We start from the raw sequence: 22,785 nt of genomic DNA, 5'->3' as shown, positions 1-22,785 counted from the left end.
GAAGTGAGATAGAAAAATATAGTGCATTTTCAAATGTATTCAGAGCTCACTACAGAATACTATGTGTAAAAAAGAAACCACAATATAAATAAAACAAATGTACAAGTTTTACAATTCGAACATTTACAAAGTTTCCCCTCTGGTTTCCCGAAGTCGTTCTGATACACAATCAACAGTGCTGAACTCTTTGGATTCATTTTTTTTCCCCTTCGGCCTCTCTTGTGATTTACAGGGGAAAAGTGAACTTTTTTTTGAGGGAGAAATGATCTTGTCATTGAGGGGGGTCGGGATTCTCCACCAGTCGGATTGATGGAACCCGGCGTTTTAATCTCACTTTGGCCTAAAATTGCTGTCTCTACAGGAACCCAAATAAAGCGGGGAATGGGACAGGCCCTCGGGGCTGGGCCCAGGGGTTCCGGGATGAGGGGGGTCGGCCATAACCGTTCTGTGTTCTGGGGCCCGGAGCCCTGTCTGGCCGGCTGGTGCCGGAGGACCACTGGGCTTTGTGCTGACTGAATGCCTTCATGCCAGGATTCAATTCAAAGGCCTGGCCCTGGCCCAACTGCTGAGGTCTGCTGGATGAACAGAAGGGTGGATCTGTGACACGGGCCTCAGCGTGACGGGGCGTGGCCGCCCTCCGCATGCGGGGGCACCCCGTTACACCAACGCACAATGAAAATGTGCTACTGTTTCAATATACCACCCAAAGCAACTGCGGCATTTTAGAAATGAAAAAAAAAAAAAAAACTCTCTCTATATGATTTGATCATATTAACATTCTGAACATTCTGTCAGGCAAATATTTAATGCACGTCGCATTCGATTGGCCATTGCCCGAGTTTCCAGTTGTGATCTATATCTGATATGTTGCAAAAAAAAAATGTTTTTAATTCACTGCACGAAGCCCATCGCTCCCTAAATGTGGCAACAAAGGAAACCGCAAGGGACAAAGCAGGACACTGAAAGCGACACGACATTCATTCTGTTCATTCGCAAACGATCAACAGCGGTGGCACCAGAGGAGTGGCTTTTAGCGCACTTTTGCAAAGCTTTTAAACGGAGGGACAAAAATTATTTAAAAATTAACTAAATAAAACACTACATTACAGGCGTATGTGTGATAATTACATTGCACAAAAGTTTGGATAGACCAAGTCCTAAAAAACTAACAAAAGAAAGACAAAGACACTTATATGCTTTCCAAGAAAAGTCACCCTAAAGTTAGCACTCGGTTGCATCTCAGCACTTAAAGAGTTTGAGGGAAACCTAGCACCTTGCAGTAGCAGAGGAGGACCGCTCCTAACACGGGGTGATTATTGCTTTGTTTGCTCGTCTTACATCCGGCTCTTACTTTCTACACGATGCAATTAAAATTCAAGTTCAGGAAGAAAAAAAAAACCTACAATAATAAACAATAAGAAGACAAAACGTGACGTGGGTGGTATATTGCTCTGCCACTAAATAATCATCAGAAGAGATATTAAGGCAGTACTGCTTCCTTTTAAAAATCCACCAGACGTAATACAATTTTGTAAATAATAATATATTTTTTTATTTTAGGCATTATAATGGCCAATATACTTGACTGAATTAAATCTCTCATATAGTGCTAATTTGTGGGAATTTTGCTTAAAAACACAGTGGTTAAAGGGGGAACCAGAATGGAACCCGAACCAAATAACTTCTATTAATCAGCGACAGTGAGATGTGGTCAGGTGGTTTTCATATTAAAAGCAAGTCTTGGTAATTGTATGGCCACCGAGCTAATTTCACATTTTGACACCGTGTTGCCTAATAAAATGTGGCCATGTTGAAAAAAGAAAGCTATTCAAAAAATTCTAATGAAAAACATTCACTGAAAACTCCACACAGTAAACAGATCACACTCCACGGTAGCTCAATATCCTCAATTATTTTTTTATCCCCCATCCATTCTATCACTAGATGGGAATTTACCCTGTTGTCAAGCCAAGAGGAAATATGAAGGAAAAACAAGTAATAATAATAAAACTAGTAAAATGATAAGAGCCGGTATTGGTGTGATTGGCATATCTAAGGAACAATGAACAAAACTATGAAAAATATATATATATATTTAAACCACTCTAAGGATTTTTTTTCTTTTATATGAGGATTTTTTTTTTAATTTCCAGAAATTGGTAATTTTAGTAAAAAAAAAAAAACCCTACTGATGATGCACAAATCAACCGTAAGGAAACATCAAAGGTAAAAAGTGTCAAGCTCCTTTTTCTCAGAGGCTCCGGCTCTACTGGATCAGCGGTTCTGAGTCCCATGGAGCTCTGGGAAGAAAAAAAAAAAAACGAACGGAGTGTCCAGTCAGCTTGTCTCCGTCCAGCCTCCTCGTCTTCAGCACCACCTGCTCTAATGAGGGGGGATAAGAAATCCTTCGCCAGAGAACAGAGGAATGATTCGAATTCCGACCCATCCGGAACGGTCCTGCGGACGGGAAGCCTCGGGTCGCGTTCGGTGTGTCTCTGTCTCTCTCTTTTCATTTTTATTTTTTTTTTACTCCCGCGGTTGGCGGCCAAGCGTGGCTCTGCGGGTTCTTCCCTTTGCCCTCCTGGCGAGAGGAGGACCACTGTCGTCCATCACACCTGGACTCCGGTGCCGTGGAGATGCAGCATCTGTGCCCTCATAGTCTGTATGCTGCTCATAATTTTCTTCTGATGCCCCACTAAAGTGATCCCCAGACTCATCACGTCCCTGCGGAGGGAAACAGGCGGTCATAAATCACGGCGCTGGACCGTGGACGACAGAAACAAGCGGGATTTACAGACCCCGGCAGTACGTTAATGAAAGAGAGAGAGAGAGAGAGAGAGAGAAACTAATTCGAAGGAGCCGGAACATTCGGCCCCTTCAATGTCAAAAGAACGTTCGGGATGAAAAGTTCCCCCCCTACCCGGCTCCGAAAGGACTCTTACTCGATCGTCATCCGCGCCACCGACTCGAGCGAGCTGTAGCCGGTGGCGGTGAAGTTGTCATTGTACCTCTCCATCTTGATGGCTTCTAACCAGTCTCCCACCGAGCGGAAAGTGGCAAAGTCTGGTGTGTTCTGGTCTAACAGGGGACTGATGGGCCTGGGGAAGGAGGACAACAGAGCACGTGCACAGAGACGTAAACCGATATGTCCAAGAAATCCGGAAAATTGAGTAAAAATAAATCGGATGTCCGATAATTTCTACTAATGTAGTTACATGCAAAAAAACAATATATAGCCTATCATTGCAATAATGACACTACATGCCAGAAGTCTGGGCCAACCTTCTAATAGATATAAAAAAAAAAAGATCTTCTGCTCCTGGTATTGCATGAAACGAAACAAATGCAAGTGACTGGTCGATTGCAACAATCAAGATTTCCAGCATTTTATTATGATTAATATATATATATTTTTTTATATAAACCATCCCGGCACCTTTTCAAGCGGCAAAAAGTGAAACAAACGCCTGATTTGTGTTATTCATCAACCAAAAGTATGAGCGTTTGGAGCTAAATGGTGTGACCTAAATGACTGAGATACATAAATTCTAACAGAAATGAAATTTCTGAAGATTAATCTGATCACCTGTGGGTGCACATGTCTCTTCAGCCCTATTACGACTGGCACCAATGAACAGAGGGAACGAGAGTGGGAACGGGTGGTGGTAGCCTAGTGGGGTACCACACTCGCCTATGAACCAGAAGACCCAGGTTCAAACACCACTTACTACCATCGTGTCCCTGAGCAAGACACTTAACCCTCAGTGTCTCCAGGGGGGGACTGTTCCTGTAAGTTGCGTCTGGTAAATGCTGTAAATGCCCTTTACCTTGTACAGGTCCCCAGTGGAGTCTTCAGGGTGTTGGGATTGCGAATCATCTTATCGAGGATGCCGACGATCTGATCGAATTTGGGCCGATCCGCCCGGTCCTTCTGCCAGCAGTCCAGCATCAGCTGATGGAGCCCCGGAGGACAGTCCATGGGTGCCGGCAGGCGGTAGCCTTCCTCGATCGCCTTTATAACCTGCCGGAGTGAAGGCAGAGCAGCGCCTTGTTAGGATCCATTACAGCGAATCAGCTCGACTTTAATCAGCGGGGCTGTAAACAGATGAACCTTTTCTGCGGTTCCACGTTGTGGAGACGTGTGGCGGGAAAGCGGGTTAACCAGATGTGATTGCTCCGCGTCGGAGGCTTGTTAAAGTGACCGGATGGTCTGGCGAATGGCGAAAGCGGCACAGCACGTCCCGGCCTGCGAAACAGCTGTCGGCGCCCGTCACCGGCCAGGAACGTGCTGCAGCTAATTAATCCGGCGCCGCGGAGGAGAACTTTTCCCCCACGCGGTTTCTTTTTCAGATTACGGGAGATAGGGAACAACTCAGCACGTTTTTAGAACCTGGGCAACGTAAATACGAGAACGATAGCCATGCCAAGCACGTGAAGGGTGAATATATTTTTTTTTTTTCCTATGTGAAGGTCTGTAAAAGTGGGAATTGCATGTTTTTTTCAGTCGTTGTGAATGAGAATAAGTCAAAATATACATTATTGCAGAAGGCAGCGCTGTCGGGGCTGATTGTTAAATTATTCTAATTGCTGCTAGTTTTATATTGGGGGAATTGCAGGAAGATTAATACATTACTGAAGGAAGCAGGCCGCTCAGGGTTCCCGGAACCCAGTTATCATTGAGTGCAGCATCGTGCAGTCTGGGTTTTTTTTTTTTGCCTTTGATGCTTTTGTATTTTCCGCACATATTCATCTGATGTCCCGTCATGCTCCTCAAGGAGTGTCAAGTGCTGGCAAAAGTGCTGCCGAAATGTAAATAGCCGCCGCCTTCTTTTCAGAATGCCCGACGGGGATGTTTGACTTCGCTCTGACGGAGAACAAAAAAAAAAGTAAATCTCTGACTGCGATGCGTGTCGAGCGTTCGAGGGTGGCACGCCGCCATTTAAAGCGCTCCGCTTTAGCATTCTTAATGCATCCTCCCATCAGCAGGTAGCCACAGACAAGCGGCGTGTTTAAGAGGCAGCGGGCCGAAGAGTCGCAGATTGTCACCGGCGCTGCATCAGAATGTAAACGTATCCTCTGATCAGCATGAGAAACTGCGGCGTCCTGAAACTGAAACAAAGCTACGGTTCATTCGCCAACTTTCTTTTTCTTTTTTTTTTGCACGGCTAAATAGATAACTCTGAAATTGGCAAGCTTGACTAATGACAAATTTGGTTCAGATTACCATATCTCATTACAGAGGTTTAAAGGTCTTTGTGACTATAAAAAGCCATTCAGTATGCAAACTGAGAGGATTTCTCGTCTGGTGATTTGTTGTCATTCTGTGGAATATTAATCTTATTATTAGGAATATTAATGTGCTATCGAACATTCAGTGGAAGTGACGTTTCTGCAGCTGCCATCAAAAAATAATGTTAGTGGTGGAATTTGTCAGATTTCCATAATAGATACAATTAGTTAACTGTATATCATCACTCATAACATATATTTAACAAACATAGATATAGATTCACAATTTTCTACAAAATTCAAGATTAATTTGGAAAGCAATTTTAACTGGCTCCAAAATGCATAATAATGGTCACCAACTTAAAAAAACAAAACACAAAATTCATAAAAGACATAAAATTCTAGAATTACGTTTTGAAGATCAGAATGAGTGGTGATTTTTTTTTTAAAGTTGGAAAACATGCGTAGCAACAACATGCTCGGCACAGCCCTCCTGCATCACAGCGTGTAAAACGTGGCTAGTAGCAACTCACGTCTTGATTGGACATGTCCCAGTATGGCCTCTCCCCATAGGACATGACTTCCCACATGACGATGCCGTAACTCCACACGTCACTGGAAGAGGTGAATTTGCGGTATTGGATGGCCTCCGTCGCCGTCCACCGGACTGGGATTTTTCCGCCCTGTTTGGTGGAAGCGCAGGTTCAGAGTTCAAACTCCCGCCCTACACGTCAATTAGAAAGACTCGAACGTGAGTCTGGGGGAAGAACTGGACGGCCGCAACACGCCGAGCATACTGAGCCTGGTGGGCCCCTCTTTTCCATTTTAATCGAGCTACTCGCGTATTCAGCGGGGGGCTCTAGGTGTCTGGGAAGTGAGCGAGGCGCCTTTAATTGACTTACCGTTGTTGTGTAGACGGCCTCGGGATCGTCGTCGATCACTCTTGACAGGCCGAAGTCGGACACTTTACATACGAGGTTGCTGTTGACGAGGATGTTCCGCGCGGCCAGATCTCGATGAACGTAGCCCATGTCTGAAAGGTACCGCATTCCGGCCGCGATGCCCCTCAGCATCCCGACGAGCTGGATGACTGTGAACTGGCCGTCGTGCTTCTGTGCATACAGAGAGGAGGGAGCGTAAAACAGCGATATCCTGCCCACGGCCGGTGAGAAGTGAGGGAACGGTATTAGAATGATGAATCTCGGTCGGTGAGAGGGGAGAATGAGAGGCTCACCCTGAGGAAGGCATCTAACGAGCCGTTTTCCATGTACTCTATCACAATCATGACAGGTTTTCCTGAGAAGAGAGACGACGTCTGCGTTATTGAGCTGGGACTTGTGAATCTGGCGGTACGCACGCCGGGAAACTCACCGCGGGTCACCACTCCCTCCAGGTGAACCACGTTGGGATGGTCAAACTGGCCCATGATGCTGGCCTCGCACAGGAAATCTCGCCTCTGCTTCTCGGTGTAGCCGACCTTCAGGGTTTTGATGGCCACTGGCACGTCCCTCTTTCCTGGCAGCTTCAGTCGGCCGCTGCACACCTCTCCGAACTCCCCTGCGAGAGACAGACACCAGTCAGGACTTCCAACACAACCACTTCCCAGACGTATGTTATCATGCTAGGGCCGTAGCCAAAGAGAAACACTTTTAAAGGCACAGCATGTAGCACAATTCTATGCAAAAGCTTAAAAATGCACATGACAAATTATTCTGAATCCATGTACAAAGTGCAACGATACGTCAGTATTGAAAAACGGTTTAAAACCATATCTTACCTCTTAAAACTCAAAGTCAAACTTATATAAAACGTAATCAACGATAGCTAAAAAAACCCTTCCTCGTACAGAAAGTGAAAATTTAGCGGAGCCATGTGTCAATATTACCCGAACTACATCAAGTCTAATAGTATAGAAAAACTTTGCCTTCTGCTGGCATCGGTAACCACTGGTGGCTGCAGTGGTCGCTGTTAACTTCAACAGCAAAAGACGTAAACGCCCTATACGCCGTCAAACTTTATTACTTTTAAACGGCTAGCATGCCACACAGATCTATTAGCTATTTTTGAGCATTTATCAATATTGCATGCTTTCCAAATGCTATAACCACTCGCTAAAGCTAAATGATACGAGTGAATGAGAATAAGCTTTTTTTTATGTCTATGCATTACGAAATCACTGGTAACTATTTTAGGAAGATTTTGTTCTTTTCTTTTTTCTTTCTAGTGGACACAGACGGAGAAAAAGACCAAGCTTTTTTAAGGGATCTGATCTGTACGTACGATGAAAGATCTGTAGTATGGAAAAAAATTGTTCCCCCCCCCTTCATACGTATAAAAACCCATTTGTCTGCAATTCATCACACCTCCGCATCTCCGCGGGGTTGTGGCGCTTTAAGAGATGCTAGACACGTATTAATTAGGACCAGCATTTTTCCCCACCCGCAATTGCACTATCAATAAACAGAGCGGGAAAAAGGCGCGCTGGAGGTGTAAATATTTGGCTGTCACCGTGATGTACGAGCACACGGGCCGGCTAAACAGAGAAAGCGGCGTGAGGCGGTGGAGGAGGCTCACCTGCGCCAATAACCCGCTCAATCTTAATGCAGGAGGCATCCAGCTCCTTGGCAAATTGATGGACAGCCCTGTTCGGGTCCTCGTAGGTCTCGGGGTCGATGTACGTTTTGGTGCCTGGAAATTTAACTGTAGAAGGGTAAGAGGATTACTGTTACGATTAAATATGCACGCCGAGGCCAGCGAGTCGGGGGAATTACTAAACAGTGGCGTGAAGGAAGGCGCCGCGGTCACAATGTCCCGCCTGCCACTCCGAAACGAAATATCACGCCATTTCCGTCTCAACCTCCGCATGAAAATAGTTACAAAAAGAAGACATTAGCGGGGCTGCGGGGCGCCGTCAACAAGGGTTCCGTCATCTAGAACATGGTCCTGAATTTATGTTCCACCAGTCTACATGCAACAAATGTCAAATGTAATCTGAGAGTCGACTTTTTAAACGTGAAAAGTAAATCCAGACTCCCGTATGCAAGGCCTTGTGCTGATCTAATTAGTTTACATTTAAATGTACATTTACGGCATTTACCAGACGCCCCCTTATCCAGAGCTACTTACAATCAGTAGTTACGGGGACAGTCCCGCCCTGGAGACACTCAGGGTTAAGTGTCTTGCTCGGGGACACGATGGTAGTAAGTGGGATTTGAACCTGGGTCTTCTGGTTCACAGGCGAGTGTGTTACCCGCTAGGCTACTAGTTAATCAGGTCGAGGACATTACCTGCCAGTATGGATAGTGGGAGCCTTTCCGCAAGTGTCGAGCCGAGCGAATAAGCCGGCTGATTAATTAAATAAAGAAGTAATGACATTTTGGGGGCGGAGTGTAAATTGCAACGCTAATCGGCGCGAAATAGCAAAAAAAAAAAAAAAAAAAAGGAACGACGTAAACACGAAGGCGCCCTGCCCCGGCGGCCGATATTCTCCCTCCACTCCTCCCGATAATTGCTTCGTCCGTCCAAGCTGTCACTGCATCTGATAGGAGACATCTTATCACGGCCCTCTCCTGCTTACAACGGCGGACAAATTGGGTCCCGCGCGTCAGGCCGCCGCGGTATCTGCTAGCTGTCGCCCGCCGCCGCCGCCTCGCCGTTTAATATGGCTCCGGCGGCGGCCTGTGTTGGCGGGCGGGGCCTGCCTTGTCAGCCGCGTGGTGGCCGCTGGTTCGTGCCACCCCGACCCCCTCTGTTTTCGACTCAGCGGCTTGCCAGCGGGATCGCCAGGGACGCCGCGGCGTCTCCAGGGGCATCATTATGGGCCGGTGTTGTGCGTACGTGTGTGGTTAAGCCGGAGGGAACTTTTGTTGGCCTTGAAAGAGGACGTGTAGAGCGCTCGGCGCAGAACGTCTCAACTCTGCAGGAGGCTTAATATGGGGAGGTTTCCCAGCTTTCCTCCCCTGCTCTGCTGGTGCCATCTCACCCGCAACGTCGTGTTCAACCAGCTTTATATCCGAACACGGAAAAAACTTCCAGGATTAATGTTACGGGGACGGGATTAATCTGGGAAGGCATGGAAAGTATCCAGTTTCTTGCACTGGTGATGCTAAATCGACATTCGTATGAATGTGTGCAGAAGAGCACCGCACTGTTTAAATATGTGTCGTATTGTATTTGTTAAACCAAAAGAAAAAGTTTAAGTTGTTAGTAGTGGAATCTTCAATATACTGCAAGTCATTGCTAACTAGCTACTATCGCTAAACCTGAGACGTGATGGAAGGTGGAACTCACATTGGAAGTAGAGCTCTTCGTCCCCCTCCTGGTCTGCTTTGCTGTACCCGCAGTGCCTTCATGCAGAACAAAAAAAAGAAAACGACAAAACAACGGGACAGCCGGTTAGCTGTAGCGCGCTAAAAAGTTCGCCTGTGACCGAGTTAGCTGCTGAAACACTACGGATTCAGGTTCGGTCTGTAAACAGCATAATACACGTACAGTAGGCTGGTGATGAGTGAACGACGTTCACCCCGCTCTGGAGAACATTTATTAAATATTTAATAAACTAAATATTTTCCTTGTTAAAAAATCCTTTCATTGTAGCAGTGCGACGCGAACGGTGATTGACATGCTCACAGGATGCTGTAAAGTGAGATGGGATCCGAAAAAACACGGGCGCATACATGAACGTAAAAAAGAAAAAAAAAAAAAAACGTCCCGACAGGAAGTGGTTTAATAGTGACTGACAGGCGGGAGAGAGGAGCGCCATGGAGGAGGATGGCGGTAGGCCAAGGCCGGGTCTCCATCACTCCCCGCCGGCGTGTTATCACGCGCCGCAGGTCGCCGCGCACCTCTCCTTTAAAAAGCACTCTTGCTGTATAATGGATCCATTACAAACATGAAAATGGAGTCATGCAAAAGCAGCGCGTGAGGGTTTTTTTCCCTGCAAATGATGCATCACAGTCCATTACCGCAGCATGCGATGGGTGGTGGGGTTGCGCGTGCAGGCTCCACGGCCGTGGGGACCCGTGGGTGACAGAAGGGCTAATTGACGGAGCAGAGACTCACAGCAGCGGAGAGTCAACGGGGCCCGCGAGAGCGTACCTTCTCCCAATGATGAAGCCGAACACCATGAACACCAGGATGATGGTTCCCGCCACGGCCACCACCGCAATGATGATGACCGGGTTCTGTTCGCTGGTGACAATCGTGGCTGGAGGGAGAGGGAGAGAGAGAGAGAGACACACACACACGACACGCGGTCAGACGGTTGACGGTGAGCGGCGGCGGCCGTGCTAATTCACCCGAAGAGAACATGGGAAAGTGATAACCCCCTTTTCGCCCTTACGGGGAGCCGGGAGAGACTGCGGCTATTTTTGGGGGACCTCCGCCTACGCTGCTCCGGCGTTTCGGAAAAGTGGGCTTAAATGGTCCCAGATGGACCCGCGGATGCCCTTCATCTGAAACAATGACACATTCAGGCTGTGCCGTTCCGCCGTTCCCCTTCGTTGACATTTCCACGAAAACGCGCATCTATTTAGCTGCGTTCGTGCAACAGCCGCTTATAACGCAGAGAACGTCGACGCGGTACCTGAGGGCTCCTCCTTAGTGGTGACCTCCAGCCGGGGCCCGAAGGTGCCGTAGCCGGCGGCGGTGAATGCCCGTATCTGAAAGACGTACGCCGTGCTGGGCTTCAGGTTGTTCACGGTGGCCGATGTCGACTTTGACTTCACTGTGGAGTAGATGCGGTCTTTCTGGTCCTTCAGGCGGAGGAGAAAAGAATCGTTTTTACGATTATTACGTCACATTTACATTTACGCCATTTACCAGGCGCCCTTATCCAGAGCGACTTACAATCAGTAGGTACAGGGACAGTCCCCCCCTGGAGACACTCAGGGTTAAGTGTCTTGCTCAGGGACACAATGGTAGTAAGTGGGGTTTGAACCTGGGTCTTCTGGTTCATAGGCGAGTGTGTTAGTAGGCTAGTACCACCGACCAAAACAATCACATAGACGTGAGACAATAAGCAGTTTTTTTTTGGTGTGATGTGAGTCTTGCTGTGATCTATGCATAATAAACTAAGATAGCGCGTCACAATAAAAATATTTCAGGTACGTCATTTACTACGATATCGGTAATAATTCGAGTGTTTGACCACGAATGAGACACTTTCACGGTCAGCTGTCAGTTTAGGAATTAATCAAACCGCATTATTCAATCGGCCCCTTGTAGCTGTAATAAAGGTGTTATGCATACAGGAAGTGGGTGAAATTCGGACTTATTATGCCCGGCATGAAACTTTAAGCGCCGCGGACCCCCCCGCTGATCTGAAAATAATTTTCCTGGCAAGAGCCAGCAATAAAACCCCCCCCAGCTTGTTTCCAATTTTTCACGTGTCCCGGACGTGGCCGCCGTCCCCAGCGGCCCTTTAGGGGTCTGCAGCCATGGAACACAGCGCCACGCCCGGCCCAAACTCGGTAGGGGTTTGGAGGTGAATAAACAGACTTGTGTGTGTGTGTGTGTGTGTGTGGGAGGTGGTGAATTTCTGCCTGATTAAAAACGTACGAGTGCTTCATTCATTATTGCAATTATGGGACAGAAGAACATACATGCTGAAGCCAGGACGTGTCGCTAAAAGAGCATTGGAAGTGATACCGGCACAGAACGGGGAGGTGAAATGTATTCACACACACACACACGTTTCCCGGTGAGTGTAATATTAATGGGCTTCTGCGTAGGGTGCGGCAGCGACTCACTTTCTCGTAGTACTTGATCTCGTACTCGGTGATGACTCCATTGGGCTGCTCGGGCTCCTGCCAGGAGAGCTGGACGCTGCGCTGCTGCACCTTCTCTTTAATCAGCTCGCTGACCTGCGAGGGGGCTGTTAGTTAAAAAAAAAAAGAGAAAAAGAAATCAGAAATCGTCAAAATCGGCGAAACAAGGCGCCCCCTCCCCCGTCCTCGGGCGACTATCTGATGAATATTCACGCGACTGCCTCTCGGTGTTTACACCTTATAAATGGAAATTTCAATTATAGTGCAAACAGCGGAAGATGGCATTATCCCGGTCGGTGCAAAACCGAAATGTGCAGGTTATGAATGACAATTAAGGCAAATTAATTCCGGCGACGCCGCCGGAGCAGGCGGCGCTCATTGTCCCCGGTGACAGAGGCGTTCAGAAGAGCCTTTTAGAGAAATGTACCTGTAACCCCGGCACAGTAGCGGCCTGCCTCGTAATTGTCTGCTCGCGTTGCTTCGCATAAATTGCCGCGAGTTGGCTGGGTTTTGGACGCGGCGCGTCCCCTGGTGCTTGTTAGGAACTTGCCATATTACGTACGCATATTCTTGCACGCTTTGACAGTGTTTGGTTTGATGCTGTACACATTAGGCATTAAGAGTATTTCAATTTCGCACGGATTCAAAGTCATGTGCAAATTATTACTCTTTTAGTAACAATAAAAACGCAACCGTAAATATTAAACTCCAAATTGAAGTCTTGGCTGTGTGACTTTCATGTATGAAATAAATAAAAAAAACGCATTGAAAACAATGGGAGTCTCCAGCATCTTAAATGAAATCAGATTATGAAAACACAGAAACTTGGATCACTCTGGATATATAAACAGACTTTTACTACTTTGCTTATTTCTTTATTTAATTTCTATTTTTCTGTCTTGTTAGCGCTGTTGTTAGCGCTTGGTTCAAGCTGCCCAATATTTTGTCCTCCCCATATATATGGGATTTTGTAATGTAAAAAAACGAGGCCATAATTAAACTTTCCTCACCTTTAACGTGACCTGTACCTTCACTATTGAACTGAAAAACAACCAAAATACAGTAAAAAAAAAAAAAAGTGTCCAATAAAGTTGACTGCAAAAGCGTGCACGCCAGTAAAGCAACGGTCTGATGAACCAGCTCCTGATGTAAATGCAGCATTCAGAACGGGCCGAACCGCGGCGTTACTCATTATTGTCATTATTTAAGTCGAAGAGACGGACGCGGCCCACACATAAGGCCCGTACTACTGAATCCAGACCAGCACTACTGCGGTACTGAGGTTGTGTATGAACATTCATCCGTTGTCGCATAAATGGCGACCATACGAATGATGACGGACTGATTTCAAAACCCCAGCGGTACGGTACCGTCCTGGTACCACCCCGTCGTGCAGGAGTATAAAGAGCCACGTGGTCTGCGGAGGTGCGGCTTTGACTTCAGTGGACTTTTGCAAAATTAAATCTGGTGCAGCAGGCTTGGGCGCATGGCGAAACGCTGGCGCCGGTTCGGATGCCGCGTGACCGCGCTCGGTGACCCGTCAGGAGCTGGTCCCTTCGACCTCACATCAGTGTCTGGCGTGACCCGCCGTTAATGATTCTGCGCGGATTAGATCCTCGTACAGCGCGTTAACCACACGTCATGTAAAGATGCGTCTGTCCAAACCGCCACTGCACTATTAGCACTGCGTGCTGTCCAGGTCCAAACTCACTGTAGGCAGCAAGTGTCAATTAACCGCAGAGGACTGGCGGGACGGGAAGTGGGCGGTGGCAATTTAAATTGACATTTGTTCAGATGAAAAACACAGGTGGCACTGGCCCGTAATTGGGCCGCTCCGCGCGTTGCCGCGCATCGGCTGACGCTCGTCACTTTGGGGCGCTCCATGGCTGACCCCGGGGTCAACGTCGAGCCTACCAAGCTGCAGAACGCATTGCCGCAAATGGGGGGAGCGCTCGCACAAAAAAGTTTAAAGAGAAGAAGAGGTGAAGTGATTGTCACGTGTGATACACAGCAGCACAGCACACGGTGCACACAGTGAAATCTGTCCTCTGCATTTAACCCATCACCCTGAGTGAGCAGTGGGCAGCCATGACAGTCGCAGTGTGTGGGGACGGTGCTTTGCTCAGTGGCACCTCAGTGGCACCTTGGCGGATAGGCAACCTTCTGATTACGGGGCCGCTTCCTTAACCGCTAGACCACCACTACCCCACTGTTTATCAATCTATGAAAAAAAAATAATAATAATGCTGCTAATAATATACAGCTATTTACATACATACTGTCCACATATGACTTTATATGAGACATTATATGAGTAAGAGTTTCACTCTTTCAAAGGAAGGGAAAAAAATGCTAATGAAGGACGGAGGGGGACGGTGGACGATGGTGGGTTTCTCGGCCAGGACCCTGGAACAGCCATTAATGACGCATTTAACACGGAGGAGGCCAGACGCGGCCGCCCCGAGACTTTTCACGTACCTGCGGGGCTTAGTCTGGCAGAAAATTGCATAATTGTTACGCCCGTCTTGAAGCGGCTGTTTGGGGAGGCGTTTTGTGCAGTCGGTCTGCAATATTAAAGAACATATTAGTGACCCGCACACCTCCCCTCCTGTTAAGATAATTCATTTTGAAGCCACTTTCTCTCTCTCTCTCTCTCTCTCTCTCTCGTCCCCCCCATTAGAATACATTAGACATGCATTATGCATGGGAATTCTAACATCCTTTCCTCGGAGTCGGCGGATCGGTCCAACCCCGCGACCGAGGGAAGGGGGAGAGAAATGTCACTTCATTGTTTTTTTTTTCTGCATGGCTTGTAGAGCGTGCGGGAGAGTATAAGCTCATATTTTAATTACCACACTACTCGAGTCGAGCTGCAGAATCCCGACGCCCACTCCCGACTTCCTCCCATCCGTCCTGTGAAAACGGCGGATTACTTACAGGCTTAACCGCATATTAAGTGCCGTTGGCTTTTTTCACTGCTATTTAAAAAAAAAAAAATGTAAAAAAAAAAAGGTTTATTACGAATCTGAGTTTGTTTAAAATAAGAACCGTCTTCCTTTATTAGGATTAAACAGGATTCCGTTATTTGTACTTTTGATGTGTAATATGGGAAACACATCAGACACCACAGGCAAAAGCGGGGAGTCGTCCACTCGGTTTCGTCCTGTCGTTAGCAAACTTTTGATATTTATGGCCCGTTTTGCCGAGGCGCTCGGCTTTAACCGCCCATGGCCTCTCCCAGACTTCTTTTCCAGAGCGATGTGACGGCATTCGCAGCGGGAACGCTAACAAGGCATGACGTAATCATCTCCAGTTGGAAGTGGGGAGCAGCTGGTTGGCCGAAGCGAGGCTCCCTGGTCACTGCCCTTCGCTTGGACACCGTCGGTAAGACCACGGCCAGTACGGTCAGGTTATTCCGTCACCCACGCTGCTCAGTCAATAGCGGCTCAGCGAGTCATAAAGTCAAACATTGAACGTAGACAATGACGGAGCAGTGGTGGAAGTGACATGACAAGCCACCATGTGACCACAGGACCAAAAAAAAAAAAATCACAGAAAAAACGCCGCAACCGTTGACGCTGAGGGCTCTGTCGCCTCCGGTTAGAGTCAGGAGAGGGTTCCGCCGAAACCCAACACTTCAGGCGTAAATTGTACAGGCTACTAAGTGACTCTTTAATTTGGCTTTCATCGCGGTGATGGCGCTGTTGGAAGTGACAGCCCACACCTAAACCAGAGAGCCTTACACAGCTGGAAGGAGAAATTACGATGTATTCTGGCAAACTGATGTTTCAGCATAAATGGGCCGTAACAAGGCATTACGGGAACTTGTTTTGGCCAAAATCAAGCCGAATTAGGGACTTGGGACCAATGCTCTTCTATTAAAACCAATAATAAAATTATGGATAAACCATTTTCGGATAGAGCTACATAGTCACGAATGCAAAGTCTTATCAATATTCAGAGACATCAACATCCGCACTAAATGGCTGGTTAATGCCAATTAACAAATGGGTTGTCCGGTGATTAAAGGGCTTTTATATCGCCCCCTTGTGGTCTCCAACACTTATTAGTCTAGACTATATTTTGCAAATTTTTCAATAGAAGTGACTGATAAAGTGTAAATTTTCCTCATTTAAACGATACATCAGTACTAAACAACAGATAAGTCAGGTAGGTGTTGTCAGCAATGTGCTCGGGAAGAACTGGCTTAAAAGGGGTAAAACATGCTGGTGTTACGGCAGTACCGCACATGAATACCAATGATGAACTTTTGACACCCTTGACCTTTGATGGAGCGAGGGAGGCTTAAAACGGAAAAACAAAGGAGGAAACCGCGGCCGTACATGAAAGGTGCGAAGCGCCCGTGATTTGGGGGCGGGCTTGGGACGGGTCTTTCATGTTCGTTTGAGAGCTGACAGGGGAGATGATTAATACAAATCTAACTCTTCAGCACTGACAGCTCGTCCCCGTCATGGAATTGACAGTTCCACATCATTATCTTCCTGCTCAAAGACATTCCGCGTTCGGAAAGATCAGCGGCGGGCAAATTCACGTCTACACATTAACCGAACTCCCTCGATGAAGAAAGGAGGCGGAGCTGGATCATCAGTCTCATCAGATTGGCACGTGTCACTGCAGCGACAAAAGCGTCTACTGGCCACGTAACGCTCAAATATCCGTCTGCATGCGGCGACGAAAAGGCCAAGACACACGAGGCAGGTTTATATCCATACAAGAAAAGTTCATATTCATGCTACACATAAACCACGAAATGCATGTTTTACATGGTTTGCATTACAGAACTAAACTTTTTTTTTTTACGTCTAAATATTTAAAATGTTTCAAAGCGGAATAATTAACCTAAAAACCCATTTCTTTAAAAAAAAAAAAAAAAAAAGAATAAGTGGTGGAAATATTCAGCTCTCAGGTCCCAATTTAATCAAGTGGTGCTAGCAGGATCTCACACACACACACACACACACACACACACATGATTCGAAGTGCTGTGTCTCAGACCAAGGATATAGATGATGCCAGCGAGCTCGTGACCTCCTCGGTTCCCCACAATCGCCGGTGTGTTTATCTGCGAACTGTGCAAAGTACAACGTCCAGCTCGAAATTGCAATAAAGCTGAAGGTCATTATTAGGGTAAGATTTTAAACTTGATATCAAAATGGTACATTCTCACCAATTTTAAAACCAGTGCATGCCCTTAAGCATTTGGTATTAATAATCTGAATTGCTCTTACTGCTTAATTAATCATTTTTAGCAGGAAAAAGGGAATGTCATGCCCCCAACATTACAACCTGTTACTGGTAGGAGCGTGTTGACCCTGTGGTAAATGCAAATCCTGACAGGCGTGATAGAATAAACCTCAAGGTCAGAAAATGCAGTATAGCCGGCAGATTTGCAAATAAATACCGAAGGTCGGCTGCATCCGATCACGCTTAGTTAAAAACTCATCGTAACGGGGTGGGTGGGGCTAGATGCGAAAAGTCATGAACTGATGTTCATGTTCAATGTTCAGTTTAAAACAGACGTGCTGAACATCAACGCAAATAACCCTCCGCCCGGCCTCGGGCCTCAAGCTGTAATTTAGACAACCGCCTTCCCCTTATCGGCCGAGGCACTGACCTCTCATCGCTGTGTGGTTACCAGGAGCGTCCTTCTCGGACGCGTGATGGGCCTAAGTACATGTGTGTGTTCGCGTATTCCGCGCCGTTATCGTTTATCTTCATAAAACCGTTTGCCACTTTCACCTTCTCCATTCTGTTAAATGCCAGAGCGCGGCCGCAGGACACGCACAAAACACGGAATTCCAAGATTATTCACAATCCGCGCTGCACCTTGGACCTCAGGGGTCGTTTGGGGTCAGGAATTCAGAGCGCAACTATTATTTCAAGTTTGTCTGAGCGGCGATTCCCTCATCAGCCGTGAATAAATCTTACGTTTGGCATGGGGCAGGGCAAATATGACTTTTTCAAATGGAGGGGGGGGAGCCCTGGCATGGTAAACGTCCATTTACTGCGGAGATGATCGTATTAATCAGCGCCGGTGTGCTCTTTAATCGCGAGCCTGGATGCCGTCCATGCCGAGGAGACCCTGTGACCCCCCCCCACCCCCCCGCTGGCGTCTCGTTCTGATTACCCAGAGTTCCAGGCACCCGTTCCATTTCCAGACACTGGGCAGCGGGCACCTGACGAGTAGCCGCGAATCGCAAGGTGAAAGGCGGAATGCTTGCTCCCGGAGTGTAGCAACACCATGAAGTCAAACAAATCAGTGTGGACATCTGAGCGAGTGTGTGTGTGTGTGTGTGTGTGTGTTCTGATGAGGACAGCATATTCACCGCACCTCTGCAACGGTAAGCACTTTCCGCGTAATATAGGACAAAGGCGGGCCAGTTAATGGACGACTATTATTTTGCTGGGTGATTTTTCATTTGGCTCGGCGCGCCGCAGTCATTCGTCAGACAAGGGACACGTCTGCACGAGCGCCGACACGCTCCGCCGTGGCAGAAACGGCCATCAAAGAGCGGGTCCTGTTAAACAAACCCTGGAGCTCTGGACCATGTCACAAGTAGCGGCGCTGAGAGGGTCGAGTCTCAGTTTATGCCCAAGTCCAAATAACACGTAACTACGTATACAGACGCGGACGCATGCAGAGCCGATGCCGGACCCATTCAGATCGACGGGGGGCAGAACAAAGGCCCGGATTAGGGTCCCGGAGTTCTAGCGCGGCCGTTCAGGGCCAAAAGCCAGACCAAATAAGGGCCGGTGTGAGGAGAATGCTGGCCCGTGCTGTCCAAAGTTCTGGAATCCCCCCAAATCCAAAACAGAGAAAATATTATAAATATCAAATATCAAATATGGCCCACTGGACCAACATTGTCTGGCATTCGGTGTAATTTGTGATTGATGAACATGTGCGTTAATACTCTAGCACAGAATTTGTAAAATTTTAAATATTTTGCATAATGAAAAATCCATTCTGTAATATATGGTGATTGACATGTTACCAATTCCGTAATTGGTGTAATGGTAAAATATTTGTCCAGCGTTGTTGTATATCATAAAAGTAAATGATCAAATAAATGATCTTAATAAATGATAAAAAATGTAAGCTTTGATTCACATTTTTATGTATTCCTTGTCCTTTATTTCACCCCATTTTCATCGGTTGCGGTAAACCGCAGGTCCCCCGCACCAGGGACACCCTGATACTGGTAGTTTTGCCCCGAACTTTGTCACAACGAGCGTGGGTGCTGCTCTCCAACATGCCACACCGACGTGACTGGCTGTCTGGGTGAACCTCCAGAGGAGCCCGGAGCTGGGGGCGAGGGAGGGCGCCGCCCCACAGCCGGTAATCGGCGGGAGGTTCCAGCCGCTGGCGGTGACTGGCTCTCCGCTCCAGACGGGTGTGCGTGGTTGCGTAAGGTTCTTGTTTAGCTGCGTGTGTCATCACGGGTAAGTGGCACTATTGTTCGCCGGCCTCGTCCAGACCTGACATCGTCTACGTGGGCTTGCGGGATTACGCGCCGCATATTTACGCGGTGCTTTCCCAGACCTGTGCAATTACTTCTAAGGTGGAGCGGCCATTACCCAAATCACCGACAACAACGGGGCATTAACACTTAATGCCCCGTGGGCGCTGTGGCCGCTAACGCAGGCCTCTGACTCTGACGCATCTCGTTCCAGGGTTACGAGCCCTGTTTACGGTCCCAAGGTCACGTGACATGCCGCTCCTACCGTCTGGAGCTGAGTCAGAGAAGCAGCCATTTTTATATTGTCGACTCTTCAACCCATACCTAGACATTCAAAAAGTTTAACCTTAGAAGCCCAGAGTTTTCCTTAAATGTTGACTAAAATATCATTTGAGTTATTGTGATATTATTATAAGCAAAAAAGGACAAGTCAATACTTTTTAGCATAAAAAAATTAATTCTATAGTCATTTTAAACATATATCACAATGTTAGCATATCGCAGACAACGGTCCTATGAAGTATAATAAGCAATGTATTGAATGTAAATGGTGACGTCTTTAGGAACGTGTAATATGGATTATTACTCCATGTAGGGTCATGTTCTGCGTAGATGCCGAGAGTTGGCATTGCCAGGAGCGGCGGCCTGGCCTGCACCTCTCCGCAGTGGGAAACATCAAATGATAAATGGACGGTGAGGGTGCACGGTGGACCTCAATGACTCAACGTCTGCTGCGGTTTCCACCGTTGTGACAACGGGAGATCATATCTCACGCGCTCCCGCTACGTTCCAATAGAGGCGAGCGGGCCACTTTCCACGCCCTCTGGCTCGCAACAGTGTGTCCTGATCTCCGGCATAATGAAGATTTATTCTCAAGTGTCTGCTGAAAGCCGGTTCGCTGTGGCGGGACTCGGACCGAGACGGGGAGAGAGCTGAGCGCCGAGAGCACCATGAGAAAGGGCCGATTATTCCCCAGGCCTGACAGAAAAGTCTCTCTTTCTCTCTCTATCCCCCCTCTTTTAGACCAAGATCCAGTCGCTATTTCACATGTCTGCAACCAGCACTGTGCTGAGTGATGCTCTAGTTGCTAAAACAATGGCTTCTCTCAGGTCGCTGGAGCCCCACTCTGAAGAGACTTTCACTCCGGTGCACAAAGGAGAGCCTCTCTGGAGTCTCCTGTGCTCCTAACTGTCCCCTACACACACACACACACACACACACACACACACACACACACCTTTAGTTCAGGACGTCACAAGAAGACAGTGTCACCGCAACTCGATCCCGAGTCTGCAGTAACCTGGTACGAGGATGAACAGAAGCGAGCGGGCCACCCGGTGACCTTTGACCTCCGCGCTTTTGGCTGCAGTGGCTTTTTGTCGGGTTGTTTGCTGCAACTGTACGGTTCACTTTCACGTGACTTCCCCATACGTTGACACCAATCTTATACATCATGCTGAGACATTCTGTTTTATGACACGCTGTCATAATCCGGTCCGGCAGGGGTTACTCCGGGCCCGTAGTTCGGACCGGAGCTTCATGTCAGTCCTGTGTTATTATGTTTCCTGATTGTTATCACCTGCGTATAAATGTATAAAGCTGCCCTGTTCGTGTCTGTTCGCTGTCGGGTCATTGTCTGGTGACGTTCCCCTTGTCCTGTCAGCTATGTATTAAACCCCTTTCTCGTGACGTTGTGCGTATGCGTCCTTCTTCCTCGCCATGTCCAGCCATCGTGATACAAACATATTCAGAAAAGATAATAAAGAATTCTAAGCCAATCAGAGGTTCACATTAAAACATACAGTTGTAGGAAGCTACTGCATGGAAGTCTTACGGGTGCCCCAAAAGCCGTTTGGCAAAGCTTGGAATGTGGATCAGCCAATTCAGAACATAATGCAGCTTTGCAAACGCTCGGGCTTCGGAACGGCACGAGGCCTCGGAGGTGAGTGCTGAGTGCTAAATCTATTCAATAAGACAAATGCATGGCCATCCGGCACTGAGGAGTGTACAGATAGCTTAAATCAACTTAACCTTATATCCAGAGGTCAAAATACACAACCCAACGTCTGATATCTCCTCAATCATATCAACGGTGGAGCAACAGTTGCTATTTAGCTACTCGCAGACAGTGGCTCCTTCATAATTGACCCATTACCTGGTTAATGTTCTGTAAATTGGGTTCAAAGCCTCGTTTTAATGGCCACGCAGAGAGGTCAGTCTGAGTTCCTCATCCACGTCGAGGCCCGAGGAGGAGTGGTCAGATCAAATTTGCTTAGCCGCGGGGCGAGCCAATCACACGCCGAGGCAGGAACAAGGCAGCGTGGCGAATGGGAAGTATAGAAATGTAAAAAAAGTCTGGAAAGGGGGGTCCTTTGAAGCTGGGAGCTTGATTAAAGTCTGGAGCCGGGCCAGACACAGATAAAAAGGGGCGGCGGTGGCCTAGTAAGGAAGTGGCCCCGTAATCAGAAGGCTGCCGGTTCGAATCCCGATCGGCCAAGATGCCACTGAGGTGCCACTGAGCAAAGCACCGTCCCCACACACTGCTCCCCGGGCGCCTGTCATGGCTGCCCACTGCTCAGTCAGGGTGATGGTTAAATGCAGAGGACACATTTCACTGTGTGCACCGTGTGCTGTGCTGCAGTGTATCACAATCACTTCACTTAATAAACAAACAAAAAAAGCTTCATAAACTACAGGCATCCCACGTGCGCCCCAAGTCTTCCTGCATCCCCCCCCCCCCAGTATTTCTAAATAAAAAACTCGCTAATCCGCTGCACACGTAACTCATCTTTAGCCAGCGCCCTGGGCCATTTTTAATCGTGTCGTCTCCGAATACAACTGACATTAATCAAGGAGCCCGGCCGGCCGAGGGAAAAAAAACGGTTTATTTGAGTTGCCGTAATCCCTCACCATTAAAGGGAAAAGCCCGGCCGTTCATATCCATGACGCGGACAGGACGGCCAAGTACGTCGGACCACCGCCGGTGCACAGGCGGCACTTTCGCCGCGGCTTCACGTAACGTAAGCCGGGTCTGGGCTACGTCCACAATGGAAAAGATGGCCGACGGCACGTGACTGGCCAGGTGTCGCTTTGGTAATCGCTAATTCTTTTACTATTTATTAGAGGGAAGGCTTAACGCTGAGTGGGAGGGCCGGCCAACCACTTCCTTGAAGGGGTTCTCTGAGGTTTTATTTTCTCCGTGCTCCTCAAACCCCATCCGCAATTACCCAATACACAATGGCAGACGGCGGCTCTCGCCGTTCTTTGTGCCACAGCGCATGTTTGCTTAAGGCCGGTTAATTGGAGGA

General features: G+C 47.7%; 1 protein-coding gene across 7 annotated transcripts in view; it reads right to left on the bottom strand.

Moving 5' to 3' along the window:
• Positions 1-245: 245 nt before the first annotated feature.
• LOC114782976 (ephrin type-A receptor 7-like) overlaps positions 246-22,785 on the bottom strand; it is a 52,668-nt gene continuing 30,128 nt past the window's right edge. The window contains exons 6-17 of one of the 7 annotated variants that reach the window (XM_028968620.1): positions 11,979-12,103; positions 10,814-10,982; positions 10,291-10,435; positions 9,520-9,575; positions 7,804-7,929; positions 6,601-6,786; positions 6,464-6,525; positions 6,132-6,341; positions 5,763-5,912; positions 3,828-4,021; positions 2,943-3,098; positions 246-2,724 (exon numbers count right to left, since the gene is read on the bottom strand). In XM_028968620.1, coding sequence (XP_028824453.1) covers positions 2,610-2,724; positions 2,943-3,098; positions 3,828-4,021; positions 5,763-5,912; positions 6,132-6,341; positions 6,464-6,525; positions 6,601-6,786; positions 7,804-7,929; positions 9,520-9,575; positions 10,291-10,435; positions 10,814-10,982; positions 11,979-12,103 — 1,694 coding nt within the window. In that variant the 3' untranslated portion in view covers positions 246-2,609. Of the gene's footprint in view, positions 2,725-2,920; positions 3,099-3,827; positions 4,022-5,762; positions 5,913-6,131; positions 6,342-6,463; positions 6,787-7,803; positions 7,930-9,519; positions 9,576-10,290; positions 10,436-10,813; positions 10,983-11,978; positions 12,104-22,785 lie in introns of all 7 variants that reach the window. The other 6 variants (XM_028968621.1, XM_028968623.1, XM_028968624.1 and 3 more) reach the window with 6 other exon arrangements.

Source organism: Denticeps clupeoides, unplaced genomic scaffold, assembly GCF_900700375.1.
Source record: "Denticeps clupeoides unplaced genomic scaffold, fDenClu1.1, whole genome shotgun sequence".
NCBI lineage: Eukaryota > Metazoa > Chordata > Actinopteri > Clupeiformes > Denticipitidae > Denticeps > Denticeps clupeoides.
This window is presented reverse-complemented; position numbering and strand designations above follow the sequence as displayed.